The 23,799-nt window shown below is 31.8% G+C and overlaps 1 protein-coding gene across 1 annotated transcript in view; it reads right to left on the reverse strand.

The window, feature by feature from the left end:
• LOC145328705 (uncharacterized) overlaps window positions 1-21,244 on the reverse strand; it is a 34,371-nt gene extending 13,127 nt beyond the window's left edge. Inside the window, exons 1-8 of the mRNA XM_080172505.1 lie at window positions 21,195-21,244; window positions 19,033-19,124; window positions 12,612-12,730; window positions 8,636-8,670; window positions 4,824-4,891; window positions 4,129-4,220; window positions 1,518-1,568; window positions 148-203 (exon numbers count right to left, since the gene is read on the reverse strand). Of these exons, the coding sequence (XP_080028631.1) occupies window positions 148-203; window positions 1,518-1,568; window positions 4,129-4,220; window positions 4,824-4,891; window positions 8,636-8,670; window positions 12,612-12,650 (341 nt within the window). The 5' untranslated portion in view covers window positions 12,651-12,730; window positions 19,033-19,124; window positions 21,195-21,244. The remainder of the gene's footprint in view (window positions 1-147; window positions 204-1,517; window positions 1,569-4,128; window positions 4,221-4,823; window positions 4,892-8,635; window positions 8,671-12,611; window positions 12,731-19,032; window positions 19,125-21,194) is intronic.
• Between the last annotated feature and the right edge of the window lie 2,555 nt (window positions 21,245-23,799).

Here is a 23,799-nt window from a genome sequence, read left to right on the forward strand (position 1 = left end):
CAGATCGAAAATTTAAGAATTTGAATTTTGGCTGCTTGTTGGCAAACCTCCCCCCCCCCCCCCCCCTATTATTCTCATTTTTTTTCAAAAAGAGGGAGGATTTCAGTGACCAAAAGGCACTTTGATGAATTTTCCATTCATAATTACCTGTGTTCAAATGATATGGAGCAAAGCTTTTTGTGTATATTTTCATCATATCCTTCCTAAATATTATTATAATCAGAGATCTTAAGGGATACATCCTTTAAGACTATAAGCAAAATTACGACTTCTGTAGTTTAAAATTGATTAAAAATTTATTTTTAGATTAGAACCATCTAATCTAACAAAAAAGGTAATGGGTTTAAAGATTTGGGTACCTTCATCTCTCCCGATAATAAGAGATTGATATCTGTATCGATGTTCCTAGGTACTCCTTATAGAAGATGATTAAAGTCCCTCCACAGATTATGACGTCATACGATAGAATAGCCAACGAGAGGCCAGTATACACTGTAATTGACCAATGGTAACATTTATGCTGGCCTCTCATTGGTTATTCTATCGTATGACGTCATAATCTGTGGAGGGACTTTAGTCATCTTCCTCCTTTTAACGTCGTTAATTTTTACCGAGATTCGAATCAATAGCTATCATATAATTCATTGTTTATCCCTATACCCCATGGCCAACAATACAAATTTTCTTATTCAATCAAAATTGAATAACTTGTATTGTGGGCTAACTTAAATTAAGTTAAACTTCAAATAGGAAAAAAGAAATAAATATTTAAAAAGTTGGGGAAACATATTTTCCAATGTAATGTTAGAAGTTATGAAAGAGTAAATTTGGTTGTGTGCACAGATATTTTGTCAGGGGGGCGGTGATAGACAATGAGAGAGGGGACAATTGACTGTTTATTACACTAGTCCTCAAAAATTTACATTAACGTTTTTTTCTCTCGATTGTTTAACAACTTTGGGGACTTTAACTGGATTTTAATTGGTTGTTTTTTTAAGTTAAGTGTTCAAACGTTTCAACTACTAATTTTAATCTACAGAAGGGGTAGTTTTGTGTGTTATCATTGGGGATGTAAATAAATTTATCGGTTATTGTCTTATCCCTTTATATCCCTGGGTGTTAGAACAAATACTTTTAAACCCCTCTGATCATTATAGGTACACACTCTCCTTTCATTAATACAAACTTTGGGGGTTTATAGATTAAATTATATCAAGGGAATCTTATACCCCATAGGCATCCTATGGGATAAGACATTGGACAATAAATTGATTTTTATTCTTAGAATAGATAATTTGTTTTAAAAAGTTTGAACACTGCCCAAACAATAAAGATTTAATGATGTTAACAAAGTTTTCAAGTCAGCAAATGAGAGAGCATGCGAATCAAACATTGGATACCAGTGTAATAACAATCAAATGTAAATGTTATTTTGTTTACACCACCGAGCAACACTTTTCGCACGCCTCTGAATGTGAGTTTTGAACTTGAATTTGTAATTAGTTTTCATATCTCACCTTCATCATTCTAACAATCATAAGAAATAACAAATTCCAGGTTCCTTTCACCTAAACAAATACATCAAGTTATCCGCTCGTTTCACAGTCATTTTGGTGCTGATAAGCTGAATAAAATTAGTTTAATGTTGCTCTATATTTTTAGTGTAGAAACTATGTCTGTCCGTAACGCTATGTGGAAAATATGATTCTCTTTACTACTTTTTAAGTTTGACTTCTGTTTTTTTTGGTGAAGTTTTTTTTGGTGAAGATACCCATACCGAGCTCTTTAAAGTACCTATCAAATATGACGTCATACAATACAAATGACCAATGATAGGCCAATACACAGACTAAATATACAAATTAAAGGCCAGTGTATATTTCAATTGACCAATAATAGGCCAGTATGAAGTCATTTTTTATAGGCACTGTAAAAAGCTTGACCCTTAAAAAAACCTATTATCTCTCTTTATTTTCTTTAACCACATTATATTTTCTGTATAACTAACTTTGTCCGTTGCCCATTCGTGAATTTTACTTATAGATGTTTTAATTCTTGTTTATAATTTGTTGTTCATTTTCGTGTATTTATAAAACTATTAAAGAGTTACATACATAGATTCAGAAATTCCCAAACAGATTTTTTTTCAATTTTTGAAAAATACTCTACAATTTACTCTTTGTCGGTCCGTCAGTCTGTGCTGATTGCTTATTATATTTGCCATATTATTTTCATTTCAGTTATAGATTTGATAAAAATAATACATTTCTTAGTAATCTTAAGTTAAATATTTTGACCCAAATGAATTACATTTACTTTAGAGTAAAACACTAAAGGGGAAGGGGTTGAATAACTGTATATCCCCTTTCCTAGGACATTGTGTCGACTTTCAACTGGGTCTATATAAATCAACCAATAATGTCGGGAATATTAACACAGCCAAGTCGCTACAAAAGAGCAAAAAGCAATTATCTATCAGACGAAAAAGGTATATAACAGGGGGGATCCAGGTAGTTGTCTGCTTATAAATCTATACTATAAATTTGATCTTTTTGTTGAATTTGTCACCCATAAATGTAATAATCCTTATTTTATTACAATTTTCATTTAGTTTTACTACTTTTTATGTTCTAAATATGTAGAGAACAAGGATTATCTTGTTCACGAGCAGCGCACTGTAAAAAAAAACAAAAAACAATAATAATCACAAAAAGAATGGACCATTTAATAAATTTCAAAATAAATAAGTAGACAAATTAATTATAAATGTGTTAGAACTAATTTACCCATAAACATACAGCTTTAGATCATGAATATCCGAGTAAATTACACTTCGCCTCAGCCGTATACAACAAACGGACTGACAGACGGGCAAAGTGAATTATAGAGTGGATTCGTTACTAATAAGGTGAGAAATAGTAGGGAAAAAAACAAAAATATTAGAGTGAGGGGGTGCTTCCTCTTTCGTTGGCTAAAAAAGGTACTTTTATCAAAGCTTGATTGGTTGGTTAAATCTAGCCGTACCAAACATTTCAATAAATTTACAAATGATGTCATTTTCTTTCGCATAAAAACAATAAACTGTCGTTCATTATCTATTCCCTTTAGATCCATGATTAAAATTGTAAAATCTCACACTGACGGACGGTCGGATGTACAGACCCTAGTTATACAAAAGTTGTCTGCTCCAATCAAAACACGAGAAAGTTAACTAGAAAGAAACTGTGTAGGTATGAATTTGACATGAATAAGAAATTAAATGAAAATGGTTTTGTGGGTGTGTCTTCACTTACGTACAGTATCATAAATCATGAAATAATCAGAATGATGTAGTGCAAAACATTTGCGATTGTTATAGTAGGTGAAATCGAAGGCACACCTTTTATAAAACTACCTTCAAACTCACACATGATGATTCTTTTATGTACAGATCAACTGTTAAAAGCAGGGCTTGGCAGCCGCACATCAGCCGCCTGTAAGCCTTGGAAAATCAACCTTTGACAAGTTTAAAAATGAGCTGAAAGCTTAACCCAATTCAATCATTGCAATAGCTCTCTTCCAAAAAAATTAAATCATCCAAACGGTTTTAAATCAATGGCTTAGTCGCGGCTGTTATAAAGTAACAGAATGTCTATTTGTATTGATAAGAGGCGTTGTCACGAAAGGATTATACCCGGAAATTGTTGAAGAAATAAATTCGAACCTGAGGACTCCATAAGTCTTTATGTTGTTCTATACTATCCAAGAATATACCAACCTGTGGACTCCATAAGTCTTTATGTTTTCTATACTATCCAAGAATATACCAACCTGGGGACTCCATAAGTCTTTATATTCTATACTATCTAAGAATATACCAACCTGGGGACTCCATAAGTCTTTATGTTGTTCTATACTATCCAAGAATATACCAACCTGTGGACTCCATAAGTATTTATATTCTATACTATTTAAGAATATACCAACCTGAGGACTCCATAAGTCTTTATGTTGTTCTATACTATCCAAGAATATACCAACCTGAGGACTCCATAAGTCTTTATGTTGTTCTATACTATCCAAGAATATACCAACCTGGGGACTCCATAAGTCTTTATGTTGTTCTATACTATCCAAGAATATACCAACCTGGGGACTCCATAAGTCTTTATGTTGTTCTATACTATCCAAGGCTTCACAAAAGGCATAACCAGATATATCCAGAAATTCTATGTCTACACCTGTAATAGTAAATTAAAAGTATTGTAGGAATTTGTTATGTAATATAAGAATTCAATTCCCTTAACGTACTAATTTTAGTAATAGGTAGGGCATAGACGTCCAAGGGGGGGGGGGGTAATGGGGCGATTACCCCCCCCCAAATCTTTTTTCATTTTACCCCCCCATTTAAAATTTACCCCTAAAATTTACCCCGGGGTAAAAAAAAAAATTCAGCGCGATTTTAAACCCCCCCCCCCCCAAATACGAATTACCCCCCCTCCCTAAAATTTTTTACCCCACCCAGAAAAAAAAGCTTGGACGTCTATGAGGTAGGGGATAGTTTATTGTTAGTTTATTACTTTTTGTTCTTTCTAGGTTCGGTTATATTTGGTATTGGATATCCCCACAGGGTTTAGTGCTTCGCAAGTATAACTCCCCAGGTTAAGGGCCCCTTGCATGGGTAGAAAATATTTCTTTCAGTTTCCAAAATGCGGGGAATGGTCTAATGCTCGATGGTCACTTTGATGTGGAGCACCATATGACCCTTCATAAGGTCCCTGGGATGGGAGGCAACAATCACCAACAAATAATTGACCTATATAAGAAATTGAGATGGTAGTAACCTGCTAACTGGTGAAGTCTGCCAACACAATGAAGATAATGTTGTACTGCGTGCGGATTATCCAGATTTCTAAGGATCAGTAATATTTGACATAATATCATTTGACATAAATTCATTTCACATAAAACATTTGGCATAAAATCTTTTCACATAAAGGTACATTTGCCATAAAAATATTTGCCATAAAGGTACATTTGCCATAAAGGTACACTTCACATAAAAATGTTTCACATAAAGATACATTTGACATAAAGGTACATATGATATAAAGGTACATTTGACATAAAGGTACGTTTGACATAAAGGTACACTTGGCATAAAGATACATTTCAAAGTGTACCTGAGGAAGTCATTTTTTTCCCCGAGCATGGCAACCGGTGAACAGAATCTCAGTTCTGCACCACAAGCCTTGCACGACTGAAGTTCCCATGTCTATACAGTCATATTTATATGAAAATATTTTTAGAAGATTTTTGAATATTTTTTTGGAAGATTTTCCCCGAGGTAATTTTACTTTCTTTTAATAATAAATAAAAATTTCTAAAATCTTCAAAAAAAAAGTTCAAAAATCTTCTAAAAATATTTTCATATAAATATGACTGTATAGACATGGGAACTTCAGTCGGGCAAGGCTTGTGGTGCAGAACTGAGATTCTGTTCACCGGTTGCCATGCTCGGGGAAAAAAATAATACTAGGAAATAAATGAGATACTAGGGAAAAAAATGACTACCTCAGGGAGAGAAAAAAGAATATTTACATCCACTATTTAAATGTACCTTTATGTCAAGTGTACCTTTATGTGAGATGTACCTTTATGTCAAATGTACCTTTATGTCAAGTGTACCTTTATGTTAAATGTACCTTTATGTCAAGTGTACCTTTATGTGAAATGTACCTTTATGTCAAGTGTACCTTTATGTGAAATGTACCTTTATGCCAAATGGACCTTTATGTAAAATGATTTTATGTAAAACGTTTTTATGTCAAATGTACCTTTATGTCAAATGAGTTTATGTCAAATGATACTTTATGTGAAACGTTTTATGTGAAATGAATTTATGTGAAGTGACTTTATGTCAAATATTACTGATCCGATTTCTAAAATCAAATAACTTTTTAAAGTTCAATCTTTTCTATAGGGAGGGGGTTGTTTTTTTGGTAGCTAGACTGTTGTTGTTGTACTCTATTTGTTCTAAGAATTACATAGGTAGGTCTGTATGCCGTAAAGTTATTTGGAAAACATGATTTTCTCTTATGTCTACTTATAAGCTACTCGTCTATTAGTTCATCCATTACAATTAGGGTCTAATTTTTCATGAAATAGCCTTAAGCCTGCAAAAGATTTAACTAATTTAAAAAAAAAATGTTAAATATTGCTCCTAATCAGGGATCTAAAGGGATAAGACAATGGCTTTTAGATTGATGTACATCCCAATGATGAGACACAAAATTACTTATTCTGTAGATTACAAATAGTGGTTGAAACGTTTGGATACTCAACTAAACCAATCAAAATTCACTATAAGCCCCCAAGTTTGTTAGGCTAACGAATATGGATACGTTATTATAAGACTTTGTGAACCAATGAAATAAACAGTCCAATGTCCCTTCCCTGGCTACTAGTGGAATAAATTTAGCACTTTTACAATTTTTTTCATATTATAGAAAAAGTAATTTGTGTTAACTTAGTTTACTTGCAATAAACTTTAAAAATTCAATTTTCTTTCATCACTAAATTTCAAATTTTTGCGCAATTTTCGAAGGCGAAGGTTTTCTTTATTTCCCATTAGTCTGTACATCCGTAATTCATAAACTGTTCATTAGTTTTGTCACATTAGAATCATCCCATCATATTAAACTTGATGTGGGGATTCTTTAAACAATAAGGGATACTTTAAAAGAAACATTATACTCATTACCAGGAAGACGGTATATCCTTTTCAGGGCATTAATTGACACCTAATCAATAAATAAAGAATTATCTTATTTAAATGGTGATTTCACGGACGATCAGGCACTATGTTATTTAAAGAAGCATCTAAATATTTATGTCTAAAAGTTTAATTACTAAATAATTGGTACGAATTTTGGTCCTATTTCTAAATGATTACCGGCTTCTTTTATATATATTAAAAGCTCCGCTGTAGTTTGTCCATTAGAGTACAAAACTAGACGGGGATGGATTGGGTAAAATTACTATATATTCCCATCCGAAGGATCTTGAGCCGACTATTAATTGGGTCTTTTAAATCAACCAATAGTGACAGGAATATTATTATTTGTATATACAATACATCTATACTATAGATTTATTGTTTGTTTGTCTAATTTGCTTTGCTTACATGGATGTTGTCAACCTTGTTTTTTGTGTCTCTTTTATGTTTCCAATATATTTTACTTTTTGGAATTATTTGAACATGAATTATTCCCGAAGCTTATTATAAATTCAAAGGTTTCTCAAAAATATTATCTCTCTCGCTCACAAATTATTCGGTGATTTTACACAAAGTGTCTGTTAATCACTAATAACCTCTCCCCCTCCCTTATCTTTTTAACTATAACTATAAAGATAAGGAAGGCTAGTGTTTTTCCTATGCCTAACCCTAATGTGCCAAACCCTCAGGGGGCTACCCAGTACCCAATATTATGTAACTTAACCTTACCCAAAATAATGAACAAACAAACGAAAAACTACAAACCTTATTTAAAATTTTTTAAATAAGGGGGTGGGGGTGTTATTGCTCAATGTGTGAAAGCGCTAATTTTTCTCAAAAACAAATAGTCATCCATTTTAACATTGGGCTTGGCTGCTGCAGCTGAGTGCAGCTGCAATTTATTAGCTGCAAAAATAGTTTATTAGCAGCAGCCACCATTATTGGTTGATCTAGAGCAGCAGCTGTTTTAGTTTAGTACTAGCTGCTTCGCCCCCCAGCCTCTAGTGGATGACTGGTTTGCTGGGAAAGGCCAGGAAAATAGCCAAAAACCACACCAAGACATATACATAAATAAATATAACAAAAATATACTATCTATTTGGACGAGCAAATAATTTTTAAAAGCGAAGCTTTTCTATAATTAGGGTCGGTCCGTCCGTACGTCCGTCCGCCCGTCCGTCCGTACGTCCGTAACGGATAGCTTTTTTCGTTAATTTTGGCATGTTAGAATTGTCCTATCGATTTCAAATTTTGCATGGTGATTCCTATAGTAGTTAGGTACGATTTAGAAAGCGTAGCAACTCTATAATCATCACCAAAATGTCCGTACGTCCATTTTAAACATGTTGATTTTTTTACTTTTTTAACAACAAATTTTTATGTGATCTAATCATCCGATTGATCTGATTTTCGGTATATTAATTCCTGGGACAACAAAGTATAATTTAATAAGCGAAGCAACTCTATAATCAAGTCCTAAAAATGTAAGTATGTCCATAAACATTATCCTGAATCAAGCAGTTTTTCAACAAAGTTACCTACAATTTTGCTTTGACTCTTATACATTTATATTATGATTATTCAGTTATGACAGTATACAGGTGTTAATGTCCGTTTGTTCTACCGTTTCAGTGCTTCGCTTTTATGGATGTTGTCATCCTTGTTTTTATATTATTTTATCTAAACAGCATTGTAGCGAAGTCGTACTTTCAAATTTAGTTTAGGGGTAATTATCCTAATCAAAAATAGTTTTATAATAAGCTTCGATTTACAGGAGAACCACATTGATTCGTTGGTTAGAGATATCCTTGGCTAAACACACAGACAGACAAACATCCTATTACTTTTTTATAATGATAAATATATATTTGTACTTACTTTACTATTCTACTGATCACACGAACTAAACAAACCTGAAAGTATAATAAATATTAGCACGTGGTATATAGGTACAAAAAATTACCCTCCCTACTTATTATCAATTTATTTCAAAATAACAGGGGTTTCATTGCTCGATTAGGCACTTTAAGGGAAACCGGCGTTTCACAAAAATATCTACATTAATTTTTAGTATCCACCTAGTATATAAAGTAGTAAGCTTTTTTTGTCTGTAAAGAAGGATCTCGCTAACCGCTAAACCAATATGGTTCTACATTACAGCGAACTTCTTGAAGATCCAGGGAAGGTGTTTAACTTTTTTGGGTGAAGGAACCAACACCCTCCCAAGAGAATTCTCACCTTGAAAAAATCCCTGATTTATTTTTTATTTCAAAACTATTATTGAAAGTGGGTGGGTCGACTCCCCACAACTAGAGTTCCACTAGTGATTCTGATAAAGTATTAAATAGACCAATTGGAAATGAATTGATCTTTTTTATATACTTTTGCAGAGGTAACATTTACAAAATTAAAAATATTTGATTTTTATTTCTACTAGACAATTTGTTGAAAGGATTTTTATTTGGTCTAGACCAATTAAAAACAGCAATAAAGTCAACTAAGATAAAAGCCAGGGATCTAAAGGGATAAGACAGTAGCCATTGAATTAATTTACATCCACATTAATGAAGACAAAATTACCCCTTTTGTAGATTACAATTAGACTTAACCAATCAAAATTTAATTCAGTCCTCAAAGTTGTTAAGCCAACGAATAAGGAATTTTTAAAAAAACTTTGGGGAGTAGTGAATAAACAGTCCAATATACCCCCCCCCCCCTCCCCTCCTCCCTGATAAACCTATCATTGCCATTATACTGTAGTAAAATAGGTATTGTATTCTGTAATTGTATAGTAGCGATAATACAATAAAAACTCACAATGTGTGTCCGTCCGTAATACTTTTGGGAGAAATACAATTTTCTATGACTTCACCCTTTGCTATCCATAACTTATAGATCATAGCGGAAATTTTTGTGAGGCTTCTGCTACTATTCATGAAGATTCTCAAAAATCAACTGCTCTATATCACTTCGTAAGTGAGTAATTTATCAGTGTTATTATTCCAAAATCGAAAAAGATAGAGAAATCTCGATAAGAAAAAAATTAAAAAATAAATTTTTTTTTCTGTATACTTTCTGTATACTTAACTATGAATGTTGTAATCCAAGGTATGAACAAATTAAATGTGGTGAATCTAGATGTTAAGAATTATGGTTAATGTGGTTTTCTGTTCTTTAGAAAATATAGAAACAGAATCCTTAGATTTACATTTAACATGGGTAATATTCTCTTTAAAAAGTATGAACTAATCTCTTATTTATATGTAAATTAAAAATTCAAAACGATCATTTGATTTCTAGACCTGCTTAAATTAGATGATCTAAAAATGTTTAAAGCTTAGTTCCAGTCTAAACATTGTAACCAAAATACAACGACCAAACCAAAAGAGAAAGTTATGATGAAAAGATGGGTATTCTTGTAAAATAGCTTTTCTATTACTAAATCGCACTAACATACTGATCTAAATTATAGAAAAGTTTCGCTTTTAACAAATATTATTTTAAAATAATTGTGGATTTTTAAAAATTAAATCTGGACCACAAAATTTTTTTTATGGAAACGCGTTAAGGTTAGGTTAGGTAAAGGGTGGAAGGACCCGCTAGGGATATGCCCCCGCAGGATTGGAGCCTCCTGCAGATGCTAGAATTTTTAAAATTTACGGTCAAAAATAAGTTTTAGTGAAAGCCCCAAGGTATTAAGGTATACAATTTTAAGTTAAAATACGTTGCTAAAGTCTAATTGATATAAATTAATTTTAAAACTATAGCTAAATTCTACAGGAGAGGAGGAGGGGAAGAAAGAGGGACTTCTTAAGTGTGGTCCATCAAAACCATATGAAGTAATTTTTATTCCTGTGAAAGATAATTAAAGCATTCTTTTGTTGACAAATCCATTTAATCGGTTTAGACTTACTCTCTAACGACAGGCTTTTATGGATTAGGAACTTAATTTTCAGAAATTGAAAAAAATGTAATGTATCTTTTCAACCTCCTTATTTTTAAGCTTTTTGATTTGTGCCTTTTTTATAGGCACTACACGGTTGGACCCTCAGATGTCAAAACTTTATTTTAGTGTTTGGCCAAAATGACTTTGCAATTGTATCTGTAAGTACGTCTAATAACACCCTTTGCTATTTTTAAAATCCTAGAAAATTTTTTTTGCAAGAAAATTGCATAAATTCGCAACCTTTTTTAGAACCACTACATAACTCGAGTTTTAAAACTTTTTATATAAAATCCTTTTTACAAAAAATATCAATAATTACTTAAAATTAAACCTGAAAGAAAAAAAATCTCATTACACGTGTTAATTTGCATGTTTTAGGTCTTTTTTTGAGGAAAGTATAACTTCCACATTTTTGACAATAATTATATTTTTTTAACATTTCAAAGTAAAATATAATAAAACTTAAACGATTTTTCTTGAATTATCAGTTGAAAATTTCATCAAACATGCAATTTAAGTGATGAAAATTTAATAAAATCATTTTTTGAATGTTTAGAATTACCAATTTTCTACATTTAAAACAAAATGTTAACAAAATTTAAAAACATTTTAACATATAACTTCAAAAATCAATAACATTTTATAAAAAGATGTTTCAAAAAATAAATCATTAAAAGGTATTAAAATGCATTTCAAATTACTTAAAATTAAAACGAGAACATCTTTTTACACTGTATTCTGTGAAATAGAGTTTAAATGACATGATTAGTGAATGAAATATTTCCTAAACTCGTTAAGCCTTTTTGTGACTATATTAAAAATAATTTATTTTGTTTTATATTGTTTTCATATTCAAATATTTGACAAAATTTTCCCTACGTCAATAAAATAAAGTCAGTTTTTTACTGTTTCCAGGTTTTTCTTTATAATTATAACAATTAAATATAATATAAATCTTCATTATCTTTTATTTGAATTATCATACACATTAAAATGTAAAGTATAAGCTAGAATAGCACTTTTTTTAACGAATATTTTAATGACATTATATCAAAATAATTCCTCTTAAATATCACACAACATATGATTGAAAAGTATAGCCATTTCTTGGAGGTATAATATTTACAAAAATACCATTAATTCTGTTTTTATCATAAGTTAAAAAAATTGAACAATTCTAAAACAATGGTTGGCTGTCTAGATATTGAGTACACTAAGACTACGGCTCTGTTCTATTGAAATAACGTTGCAAAAAGAGGGGTTCTGAAAGTAATCTACCTAATTATTTTTAAAGAACCAACAAGTACTGTCAGTATCTTTTTTCTTGTAATCTAGCAGACAATCAAATCATAACACAATTTTCATGATAAAATATTCAGGTTTCTACTTCACATTTTAAAAAATATACTGATCAATAAAATGTTCAAAATTTTACTTTGTACTAATTGAAAAAATATGTTGTAATTCTTATTTTAAAGTTACATCTTTATCCCTGACAAAATCATAGACGACTTTTAAAGGCATCTTATCTAAACTTTTTGAAGAAAAACTTAAAAACGTTATTTAAGTATTAAAACTATTTTCTTCGATTTTTCTGAAGTTATTATCGCATTCTATGGGTTTTTTATTATCATTTACTTATATCGAAAGTGCCAAACATTGTACCCTAACTTATTCATTTAATAAAAAACCAAGCGTGACTATAAAGAGCTTCTCTAAAAATATTCGTATGGAGACAAAACAGGAATAAGTTAGGTATTGTTGATAACTGAGTTACCCTACCTTCTTTTCAAATTTCTTTTTTTGATAAAGGCGAGCTGGTCAGTTTTCGATAAGCACTATTTTGAAAAGCACAAAACTTTATGTCATACTGTCGGAAATATTGGAGTCAAATAATTATTTGTTTACCTGTGAATGAGTATTTTTTCTCCTAGCTAGATCATCCATAGTCAGCTGTTGATGGAGTTCATAAAATCTTTCAATATCGTGGCCCAGCTGGAACTTTTCATTATTCAGTATCTCGGCCTCTACAATCAATTTGAACAATTAATCCTCATAATACCTTATAATAAAGTAACTAGATGTCTGTTTGTATCTAAGGATCTTTTAACCACTGTACCGATATGGCTCTCCTTTACTGGGTACCTTCTAAAAGACCCTTGAAAGGTTTATAACTATTTCGGAGGGCGGTACCACCACCCTTTCAAGAGAAATCGCCCCTGGAACTTCCCATTATTTAATATCTGTGCTTTACAGGGTAGCTTCTGATAGGACCTCGGAAGGTTTATAACTATTTTGGGTTACGGTGCCACCACCCTCTGCAATTAATTATAACAAATTATGAAAACAAGGATGACAACAACCATAAGTAGCAAAGTACAAGGAAATCATGTATGGACTAACAGATAATTTTATATAGAACAAAAAAAAGAATAACAAAATATCAAAAAAATTTAATAATTTATAAAAAAAAAGAGTTTAAAAACAGCCCTACCATTTTTTAATTTTAAGGGGGGTGTTGAATGATACCCACATCCCACACGAAGACGTATTTTTGTTATTACTATTTTCAACGCAAAATGTTTACTATTTGTCCTAAATATTGAGTATTAAATTCCTATATTATCGCTGGAGACGTTTTCCCGTGTATTTTATGTACACATTATTCTTACATGAAAGTAACAGGGTGTCTGTTTGTTTTTTACTGAAGAATCTCGCTAACTCCTGAACCGATATGGTTTCAATTTACATGTCCAGGGAAGGTTTATAACTATTTTGGGGGTAGACTACCACCACCATCCCGAGCCCCCATTGATCGCTTATAAATAAGATTTTCATTTTAAAAATAGTATAGTAAATAGTTTTTGTTTGCTTGAATTTAAAGGTTCAAAACTAAAAATTTAAATTTGTACCCCTATTGCCACAGTAATGCAACCTAATTTGTTATGTGATTTGTCAGCTTGCACTTTTTAAAAAAAGCCAGCTATTTTTGGAGACAACGCAATAAATATAAAATTAATGATGTATTCCCCCCCCCCCCTGTATAAATATTGAGAAATGCATCAAAAAAGGAAAGATTCGGGTACTGCAGGTATTGGCCCCAGAGGGTAAGGACCCCCTTATAGAACCCCTTTAGTGATCGATGGAAACTTTAAGGAAATGTACCGTATTAAGCTTAAGGAAATAACAATTAAATTGTCTCCAACTTTTTATAATTATTGTTTTGATGGACAAAACATTGTATATACAAGTTTTGCTTGTTAAAAAGTGTAGATATTGAAGATAAAAAGTTTTTCTAATGTCTGAACGATCATACAAGTCTTATTTAATTCTCAATCACTCTTACGTGTCAACGAGGGAAGAATACATAGACTGTAAATTACACTAGTACCCAAAATTTTGTAACCAAATTATCTTATTCGTTGGCTAAAATTGGATTGGTTGGTTACGTTCTAGTAGTGTTCAATATTTTCAAGCAATTATTTTCCCTGAGAGGAATTTGGGGTAAAATCCCTTTCGTGGCAACGCTCCTTAAGGGGCAATTCTTCGTTTTTTTCACAGTAGCTTTTCTCCTATTTCTAGCCTCTGCGGGGGGGTTTAACCCTACGGGGCCAAGTGCCTAACCATGTGAGGCAATCACCTAACCTAAAATAACCTATCAAAAGCCATTTTAAAAATACGACGAATCGCCCCTTAAGGGGCGTTGCCACGAAAGGCACTATTGTTTATCATCATTGTAGATTTACATCTATTTAACGTCTTATCCATTATGATCCTTGGTAACTTGTACAAAGTTGGTGGGAAAGATAAATATTATTCAAAGGTGTATAATTGAGTAAAATAATTCAGTCAAAGAGTTATCTTTATATAAAAGTAACAGGATGTCTAACTTTCTGTCTGTGTGTATTCCTGTGTGTCGCGAGGTTTTCCTTTACAGTAATGCTTGGTATAGGTCTAGGAATACACTAATGATAAACCTTAAACAAAATATACTTAGTAAATATATAAACTGCGATATTTATAGAACTTGTATTTTTCAGAAAAGAAAGTAAGTTTTCAATTAGTCATAACGGAGATATAGAAAGTGTCATGTGTGACGTCATAAAAATACGTTTTAATCCATCTCGTTTTTTAGATGTTTTCTTTCCCACTTCTCCTATCATCCTTCCTTTTTAGACGTATTTTTATAACGTCACATGACACTTTTTGTATATCCATCATAATGTTTGGTCTGAACAAAATATACTTTGTTAGTATGTAAACTGCGATATTTATGGGCATAATTTTCCTTGATTTCTACAAAAGAAGGAAGTTTGTATTTGTAATTATGATAGCCATGTTTGTTCAGGGAGGGAGGGGACAATGGGCTCTAAATCATACTGACCACCTAAAGTTGTATAACCACGTTATCTTATTCGTTGGGTACCTTTACTGAATATTGATTGGTTGATTCCAAACTAATATTGTCCCAACGTTTCATCCCATAATTTAGATTTTCACAAGGGTTTCATTTTGAATATCATCAGTGGTTTAGGATGTATAATAATTTATCATCCATTGGCTTATCCCTGGGAATCCCTGCAACTTGCTAGATTAATCATTAATCTTGGGTTAGTTATAAAACCATTAATATAATTAATATAACATTAATCACATTTCTTAATGTATTTATTTCACCCTTTCAGTCTTCACAGTACAATTTTTAACAGCTTTGATAATTATTTTGACAAGTTAGAATCGTCCTAACAATGTCAATCTTTCTCTGGTGATTATTCCGTTGTAAATTAGATATGATATGGAAAGCAACTATGAAATTATAACCATAATGTCCGTAGTCGAATTTAAACATGTTGTTTTTTCGAAACCATACAAATTCGACTAAAAGTAGTTTACAAAAACCAAAAGTTGAAGATATATAATAGACAAAACATTATATATTTATTACGTCCATATAGTTTATAATAATACAAAAACAATGGCAGGGAGCTGTTAAAACACTGGGATCTAATGGGATAAGACAATGGCCGATAAATTGATGTACATCCTCATTGATGATACGCAAAATTGCCCCTGTAGATTAAAATTAATGGTTGAAACGGTTGGAAACTCAACTAAGTAAACAAATTATTCATAAACTAATAAGAAAACGTTATCAAAAGACATGAGAGACTAGTGTAATAAACAGTCCATTGTCCCCTCTATCTCTGGTTAAAGTTAAGATAAACCTTCCCCTTTGTTTACCTCCGAATGGATTCATCCACCCCCCCCCCCCGGTGAGTCGCTGTGCACGCCACTGCACTTGTTGGACAAACTATCATAGTTGTTAGTGATGAGAATAGTTATTTCTCGCATCGTATTATAAACAGCTTTCCGCGAATATATAAAAAGTATAATTATAAGATTAAAACAAATTTTTTTTAGTACATTTTTATACTCGTAGAAACTGGATATAATACGATGCTAGACATAATTTTTAAGTATGGCTGAGAACAGATTCTAATCCACCGGATATTAATCGGTTTTGAAGCCACACTGGAAAAGTATTAAGTTGTTATTGTCACATTAATATACACCAATAAATATTATAATTGATAACAATATTTGAGAGATCATGTTAGAAACACGAGGAAAGTTCGTACATCATTAGAACTGGCATATTAAGACCTATCTATCTAATCTATCCGATTATATAAAGAAGTGAGGTTTATTTTGATGATTGATGAAACTAAAATTCAGATTTTTATAGAACAGTCGAACACAGTAAAAGTGTCGGACTGATTATGACATAACAAAAAAAATTAGCCAATGAGAGGCCATTATTGACCAATGGTAAAATTTATAGTGGCCTCTCATTGGCTAATTTTTTTTTACGTCATAATCAGTCCGACACTTTTACTGTGTTCAGAACAGTCATATACCTTCTATGATGGTTTTATTATATTTTCTTGCCCCATTGAAAATGGCCTATAGAGGCTAGGGGCATGACCTCTAGTCCTGTTATATAAAGTAGTAAGTTTTTTTGTCCTGAAAAAAATACCCTACTTCATAATTCTCACTAAATACCAACAGAAATTATTTACCACTAAGAAAATTTATTATTATCATTATTTGGAAATCATTATTGTTAAAGATTTTCTAGTCTTAGCGTGTGTCCGACTGTATGATATACTGCCTAACCGTTATATATATCAGTAAAATTTGAAAGGTTTGAATAATTAAGGGAGGGGAGGTTGGACTGTAAATAATCACGTTAACTTATTCGTTGAATTTAAAAATGTAATTTCTTTATCATCATTGGATATTTATTTCATTTCTCGTTCGTGTTACTACTCTATAATTCAATTTGTCTTTCTCTTTTAAAAACTGTCAATCAGACAGTCCGTAAATCTATTTTCTTGGCAGCTATTTGATATATACTACATATTTTTGGTAAAGACAACCAATACCAGTGTACAGTCATGCAAAAAATATATCTTAATATGAGTAACATACATATGTGAAAGGTGTCTTTTTATAGAAATGAATATATTCTTGACTTATGACAAATGAATATTTACTCTATAAATAACGTTGTCTGTATATCCATGATTTGCTACTAATCATTTTTTTATTCTTGTTTTTGTTATCCCTGGTTTTTGTATGTACTTTATAATTCTTATTTGATAAAATCTATAATTTACTCAGGTATCTAAAGGGATAAGACAATGGCCGATGAATTAATTTACAACCTCAATGATGATACACAAAATTACCCTTCTAAAGCGAAAATTTAATGGTTTGAAACGTTTGAACACTCAACTTAATAAAGCAATCAAAATTCACTAAAGTCCCCAAAGATGTTAGGCCGACGAATAAAAAACGTTATTATAGAACTTTGGGGACTAGTGTAATAAGCAGTCTATTGTCCCCTTTCTCTCTGAATTTACTAAATCCTCAATTCGATTATATCATCAAATATAAAAGTTATTACAATACAATGAAAGATTAATAATTTCTATAGAATCATAATTATCATACTATAATCAGTATTTTCATGTAACTGTTTTTTATATGTATGATATCAGAGAGAGAGAGAGAAAGAGAGAGAGAGAGAGAGAGACAGGACTCTTGATCATAACTTTAATTGCTCTAGTACCCAAAGTTCGTTGACTTAAATCTTTGGGTACTTTTATTGAATTTTGATTGGATGGTCTCAAACTAACAGGGGTAATTCTGTTTTTGTCTTTGTGGATGTACACCAATTTATCGTCTATTGTCTTATCCCGTAAGATCCTTTCATTGTTCCCCAATGTTTCTACCATTTGTTTGCTTCAATTAAGGTGGTGGAGTTTTAAACCTCAACAGTATCCAAACTTTTCCACCAATAACTCTGATAAATACATTTAAAGGGTAATTTATCATCCATTGTCCAATCCCTTAGTATAACAGTTTATCAAACGTTTTGTTAAATTCAAAGTAACAATAAATTACTAAATCTTTTATCTATAACACAAAGTAGAATGATGTATGTCCGTTCTCCCTTAAGATCTTGGTAACCACTAAAGCGATCGGATTCTACTCTTCAGGTATATACCTATTGGTCCTGTGGTGGATTAGAGCTATTTTCTTGGGGGTGGGGGAGGGGGGGTGGAACACCCCCAACACTTTCAAAAATGAAAATTTCCCCCCCTCCAAAAAAAAGTTTTTAGGCAGTTACTTCACAATAAATGGCAGCACCAGAAATACTTCATTTTGATTTTTTTTTTAATTACCTCTTAGGGCACAGCCCCTAGAGGCTAGGGGCGAAGCCGCTAGTTATTAATATGTAGGAATTGGACATTTTAAAATGTACTCCTCCACTTTAATCTTTAAATGTAAACACATTTGGGAAGAACTTTTAATATGTTATTCTCCTATCTCTTCTAAACAAATTGTTGAGAATGTTTGTCTGTCTGCCTGTCCCGTGTCTGTACCATAAGATCTCGCTAACTTCTAAACCAATATACTAGACTATTCACGCAATATTTATAATGGTCATTGGTAGGTTTTTAAAAAGATGGTAGTGGCTACGCCCCCTAGAGGCATCTAGGGGCACTTGTGGAGGGGGTAGTTGAAAACCCGATCTTTTAGATTTTAGATATAAAAATAAAAAGTCCCATTTTTAATTTTGGTTTTAAAAAAAATCGGATGTAAGCGAGTTCCTTCGGTACAAACAAACAGACATATGGACATCCTGTTTCTTTATTATAAGGAAAATAGGACTTTAAATAAAATTGTGTTTTTTATCATTAAAATTTTGTTTAATAGGGGGGGGGGGGGGGGAATTAAATGTCCAACACACTATGTTTACCTATAATATTCCAGCTGACTTTGATAACTTGTGTGAAATAATTTGAGTTTTTGGTCAGGTCCGGCTTATGACAAGATTCGGATTCTTCAAACCTAAAAATATTATTTCAAATTAATAATTAATGATATTTTTTTGGGGTTAGATAAGACAGTTTTCTAAAATTCACATTCTAGAATTGGAACCAAAAATATTTATAATCACTTATAATTCAAGAATTTATATATTTTTTCCTATTTTGTTAACACAAAATTCAGATTCCATAGTTACTCCATATATCTATTAAGTATCCTATTATAGTAGTTTTGTCTGAAGTTTTAGTTCTCCTTTCTATAAAGCTTGTCTTGGGTTCCTTGATGGTTTTAGGCTATTTTATTTAAATTAAAGTCGCGGGATTGTTTTAGCCTACATTTACAGAGCCCTTAGATGCTAGAGGCTCTGTATTTCAGAAGGGGGGGGGGGGATGGAATAAAATATACAGCCTAAAACTATAATACACATTCTACCCTAAAAGCATACCAGAAATGAAGTGGTTAGCGGGATTTTAACGGACAAATAAAAACATTTTTTTCATAATAGTATTAAATATTCGTAGGAGTTCATTAAAAATAAAATATTACATGATATTTAGGTAAAGATTTGTTGTTTGTTTAAAGTTCATTTTTAACATTTCATGATTAAATTTAAAATTTAATGCAAGTTTAAAAGTAAATTTAAAAGTACGTGTAAGACAATTTTTTTTTTATAAAAGCAAAGCTTTTCCAAAATTAAGCTCTGATAGCTTTGATCATAAATATAGGCATTTTAGAATCGTCAAATTGAATTCAAATTTTGATTTAGCTACAGAGGTGTAATCTGGAAAGCATAGCACTCTTTTAATCGTTACCTAAAAGTCCCCGCATTCATTTTTCAAGCTGTTTTATTTTTTAAATAATGAAATTATTATCAAAATGAACACAGTACTAGTGTCTGACTGATTATGACGTAACAAAAAAAAATTAGCCAATGAGAGGCCACTATAAATTTTACCATTTTGGTCAATAACGGCCTCTCATTGGCTAATTTTTTTTGTTACGTCATAATCAGTCAGACACTATTACTGTGTTCATCAAAATTGATTAAATTTTGCAATAGTAATCACAAGGCAATGTTGTTGTACATAAACCTTATCCATCTGTCTAACTTATTTAGCTTCACACTTATGGATGTTTTCATCCTTGTTTTGAATAGTATCATTATCTAAAATTAATTCCCCGTGTTTGTGATTTACATTTGAAATGTGTAATTACAGATTATTGAAAGATCTATAAACAAAATGTAAATTTTTTTTGAATTTCAAATTAGATAAAGTTTTAGAAACAACTAAATTTCCCTTGCTAAAATAAGTTTACAAATATTTAATTAAGTGTCTCAAAAAATTGCCATGTGACGTCATAAAAAGGAGGGAGAATAGAGGAGAAGTGGGAAAAAACCCCTAAAAAAGAAATGAATAATCCCTCATTTTATGACGTCACATGGCTGATTTTTTGAGACACTTGTCCCGTGCTATTTAATTATAATTTTTTAAGGTTTCTTTGTTTGTCATCTAAGATCCCGATAACCACTGAGCCTATTTTAGGAGAGCTTATTATAGGTCTAGGGATGGATTTAGGCTATTTTAAAATATATCCTTGGATAATTAAGGATATGTTTGCCCTCTCTCCTCCTCTGTGCTGCAATGTAAAACAGAAAAATAGCTTAAAAACAACTCAAAACAATTAAATTTAAAAAGCCTAAAACCATCCCTACATCTATTTTAAGCTTCTTTAAAAAGGAGAACTCTATCGCTTAAGTTGTTAACAAGATCTTAACTCACAAAAGAGAAAAAAACAACTTTTGTTGTTGTTTTGTTAGGACACTAATTTTATTCAGGGAGGAAGGAGACAATGGGCTGTTTATTATACTAGTCTCCAAAGACTTATAATAAAGTTTTGATATTCGTTGGCTTATCAATTGTGATGAATTTTATAAAATTTTATTGCTTGGTTCATTTAAAAGAGTGTCCAAACGTTTCAACCACTAATTTTAATCTACAGAAGGAGTAATTTTGCTTATCATCATTGAGGATGTACATCACTTTATTGGCCATTGTCTTATCCCTTTAGATCCCTGAATTTTATTTGTACCTTGCTGATGATTGACTTCTCTGACTGTCTGTTGATAAATCTTTTTTAAGTTCCTGAACAATATTTTTTATCAATCTTTATCAGGGAGGGAGGGGACAATAGTTTGTAAATTTTTACTGGCACCCAAAGTTTTAAAACCAAAACCTGTGGGTTATTTTGGTTGAATTTTGATTGGTTGTTTCTATTCTTGTGGTGTCCAAACTTTTTAATCAATGATTTTGCAGATTATCTACATCTAGTGTCGGTCCGTCTGTCCGTCCGTAACAAATAAATCTGATCATTAATTAAAGTATATTAGAATCTGTTTTTTTAAAGCGTAGAAATTAAAAAAAGTGTTATTTGTCGTTCATATTAAACGAGTTTACAACAATTTTCTTTATATTCTAATCAATTTATTTTTAGTAGCGAATACTCTATAATTCACTTTGTCTGTTCATCCGTCAGTCAGTCCGTCAGTCCGTCCGTAACGCTATGGGAAAAACGTGATTTTCTCGACTTCTATAAAAAACTGACAGCTGAAAATTTTAGGGATTAAACAAATTTAAATTTAAAGTTTCATAAAAATTTGTCAATTAACTGGGGCGCTAGATCGATTCCGAGATTTATACATCTTGTCACAAAGTTTTATTAAGATCTGTCAGTAGTTTAAGAGATCTCAGCTGACATACATGCATGTACATTTGTATAAAATTTGCGAATTTTTTGTGTCCTATATTATTTTGTTTTTACATAACTCTATGAAGGTTAAAAGTTATTTTCCATCTCATTTTGACAAAATAATAATATTTTGAAACTTTTTGCCAGGTTAACTTCACTAAAATATAAGTATAACAAGAATAATAATGTTTGTAAGTAACTTCACTGTTAAAAAATGTTGTTATAATGTCATGAAACTATATATATATATATATATAGAGAGAGAGAGAGAAGAGAGAAAGAGCAACCGAGTGATTACAGACATAAGGGTCTAGAAAAAAAGGAGTGACTGATAGACGTACGATGTAATAACCTAATCATTATGTAGCTGCGCTACTTAAAATTGTTACTTTATACTCAGCCGCGCAAAAAAACAAATTGTATAAGCTTTTCAAATTAGGTAAACGAGAATTATAGAGAGAACTTTTTTCATATTAGAATTAGAGTAAAACAATAGAGGGGGAGGGGGTAAATAAATGTCCCCTTCCTGAGGACCCTGTACTGATTTTCAAGTGGGTCCTTGAAAATCAACCAATAGTGTCGGGAATATTAACACAACCAAGTCGCTACAAAAGAGCAGAAATCAATTTGCTAGCAGACAAAAAAGGTCCCCAGACAGCTCAATAAGAACAGCTGTAACTGAGATAAGTATAAATAACCTTCTTAATTTCATTGTAAAAATGTTTACTCTACAGAACTTCTAATGGTCTGAGTAAAGAAAATAAATAAAAAGTTAAAAACATAAAAAGCAGAAGCGTGCAGAAGGGGAATGTATTCACATCCTTGGCAAAATTAGGGATGTTTAATACAACATCCCCCCCCCCCCCCAACCTAGGGACCCACCCTTGTCAGAAGTGTACACCCTACTACAACATCCAAGGGGATGTCAGGGTAAAAAAGCCACCCCCCTTCCAGCTCACCTCTATTCTTTTAGGATTAAGGGGATGTCAAAAATTTGTTGATGCGCTTCGCTTGCCCCCCCTGGCAAAATCCTGTGCACGCCACTTATAATGAGTAAACATTGAACAGATTTTACCATATTTTCATAGTTAATACAAAATATGTACATTATGAAAATCAACACATATCAATATATACTTTAGATTTTTTAAAACACTTATTTTTCCTTAATATTGCAATATTAAAAAAAACATGGTCTAAGGCTATTTGTATGAGTCGGGGGGGGGGGGGGGGGAATCCCCGGTATTTTATTTAAATACTTTTTTGTGTGTTTGGTTAAAAACAAATAGTGTTTCAAACTTTCATCAAATAATTTTAATCTAAAAAAGGGGTATTATTGATTATCATCATTGGAAATTTATCGCCAATAATTAATTATCTATTATCCCATAAGATCTCTGAAAATCTCACACTTGTAGCGTATTCCCTAGATGTTAGGGGCAAAGCTTTTAGTTTTAAGGGTTAATCATGGATTGATGTAAAAATAACTTTTAACAAGGGGTTTATGTGTTTAAATTTCAAAGATTTGGATTACATATTATGTCATCCTAATAAATAGAGTAGTAGGTTTTGTCTGAAGCAAAACATCTCAGAAAATACTGGTCCCAATTGGTTGCACCCTTTCAGAGAAGCATAATAAATGTCTCTGGGTGGGGGGGGGGGGGCGGGGTAGATATACCACACTTTTCTGGGATCTTGCCAGATCAAGTATCAACTGTGGGGAATACCAAAGGATGACTCCATGCAAAATTTGAGCCTGATCCGGCCAAAACCGGCCGTGATTTTTATAAAAAAAACGTTTTTTTCCGGTTTTTAGGGGGTATCTGTAAATCGATTCAGCTGGAGCAAAACCGGTTAAAGATACAAAAAAATTTACTTCACATAAAATTTAGCCAATGTAATTGCCTACAAAAATGTACATCATCATCAACTTGATTGGACAACTCTT

The sequence above is a fragment of the Acartia tonsa genome, chromosome 9 (assembly GCF_053477335.1).
Source record: "Acartia tonsa isolate MP-2025a chromosome 9, ASM5347733v1, whole genome shotgun sequence".
NCBI classification, from domain to species: Eukaryota; Metazoa; Arthropoda; class Copepoda; order Calanoida; family Acartiidae; genus Acartia; species Acartia tonsa.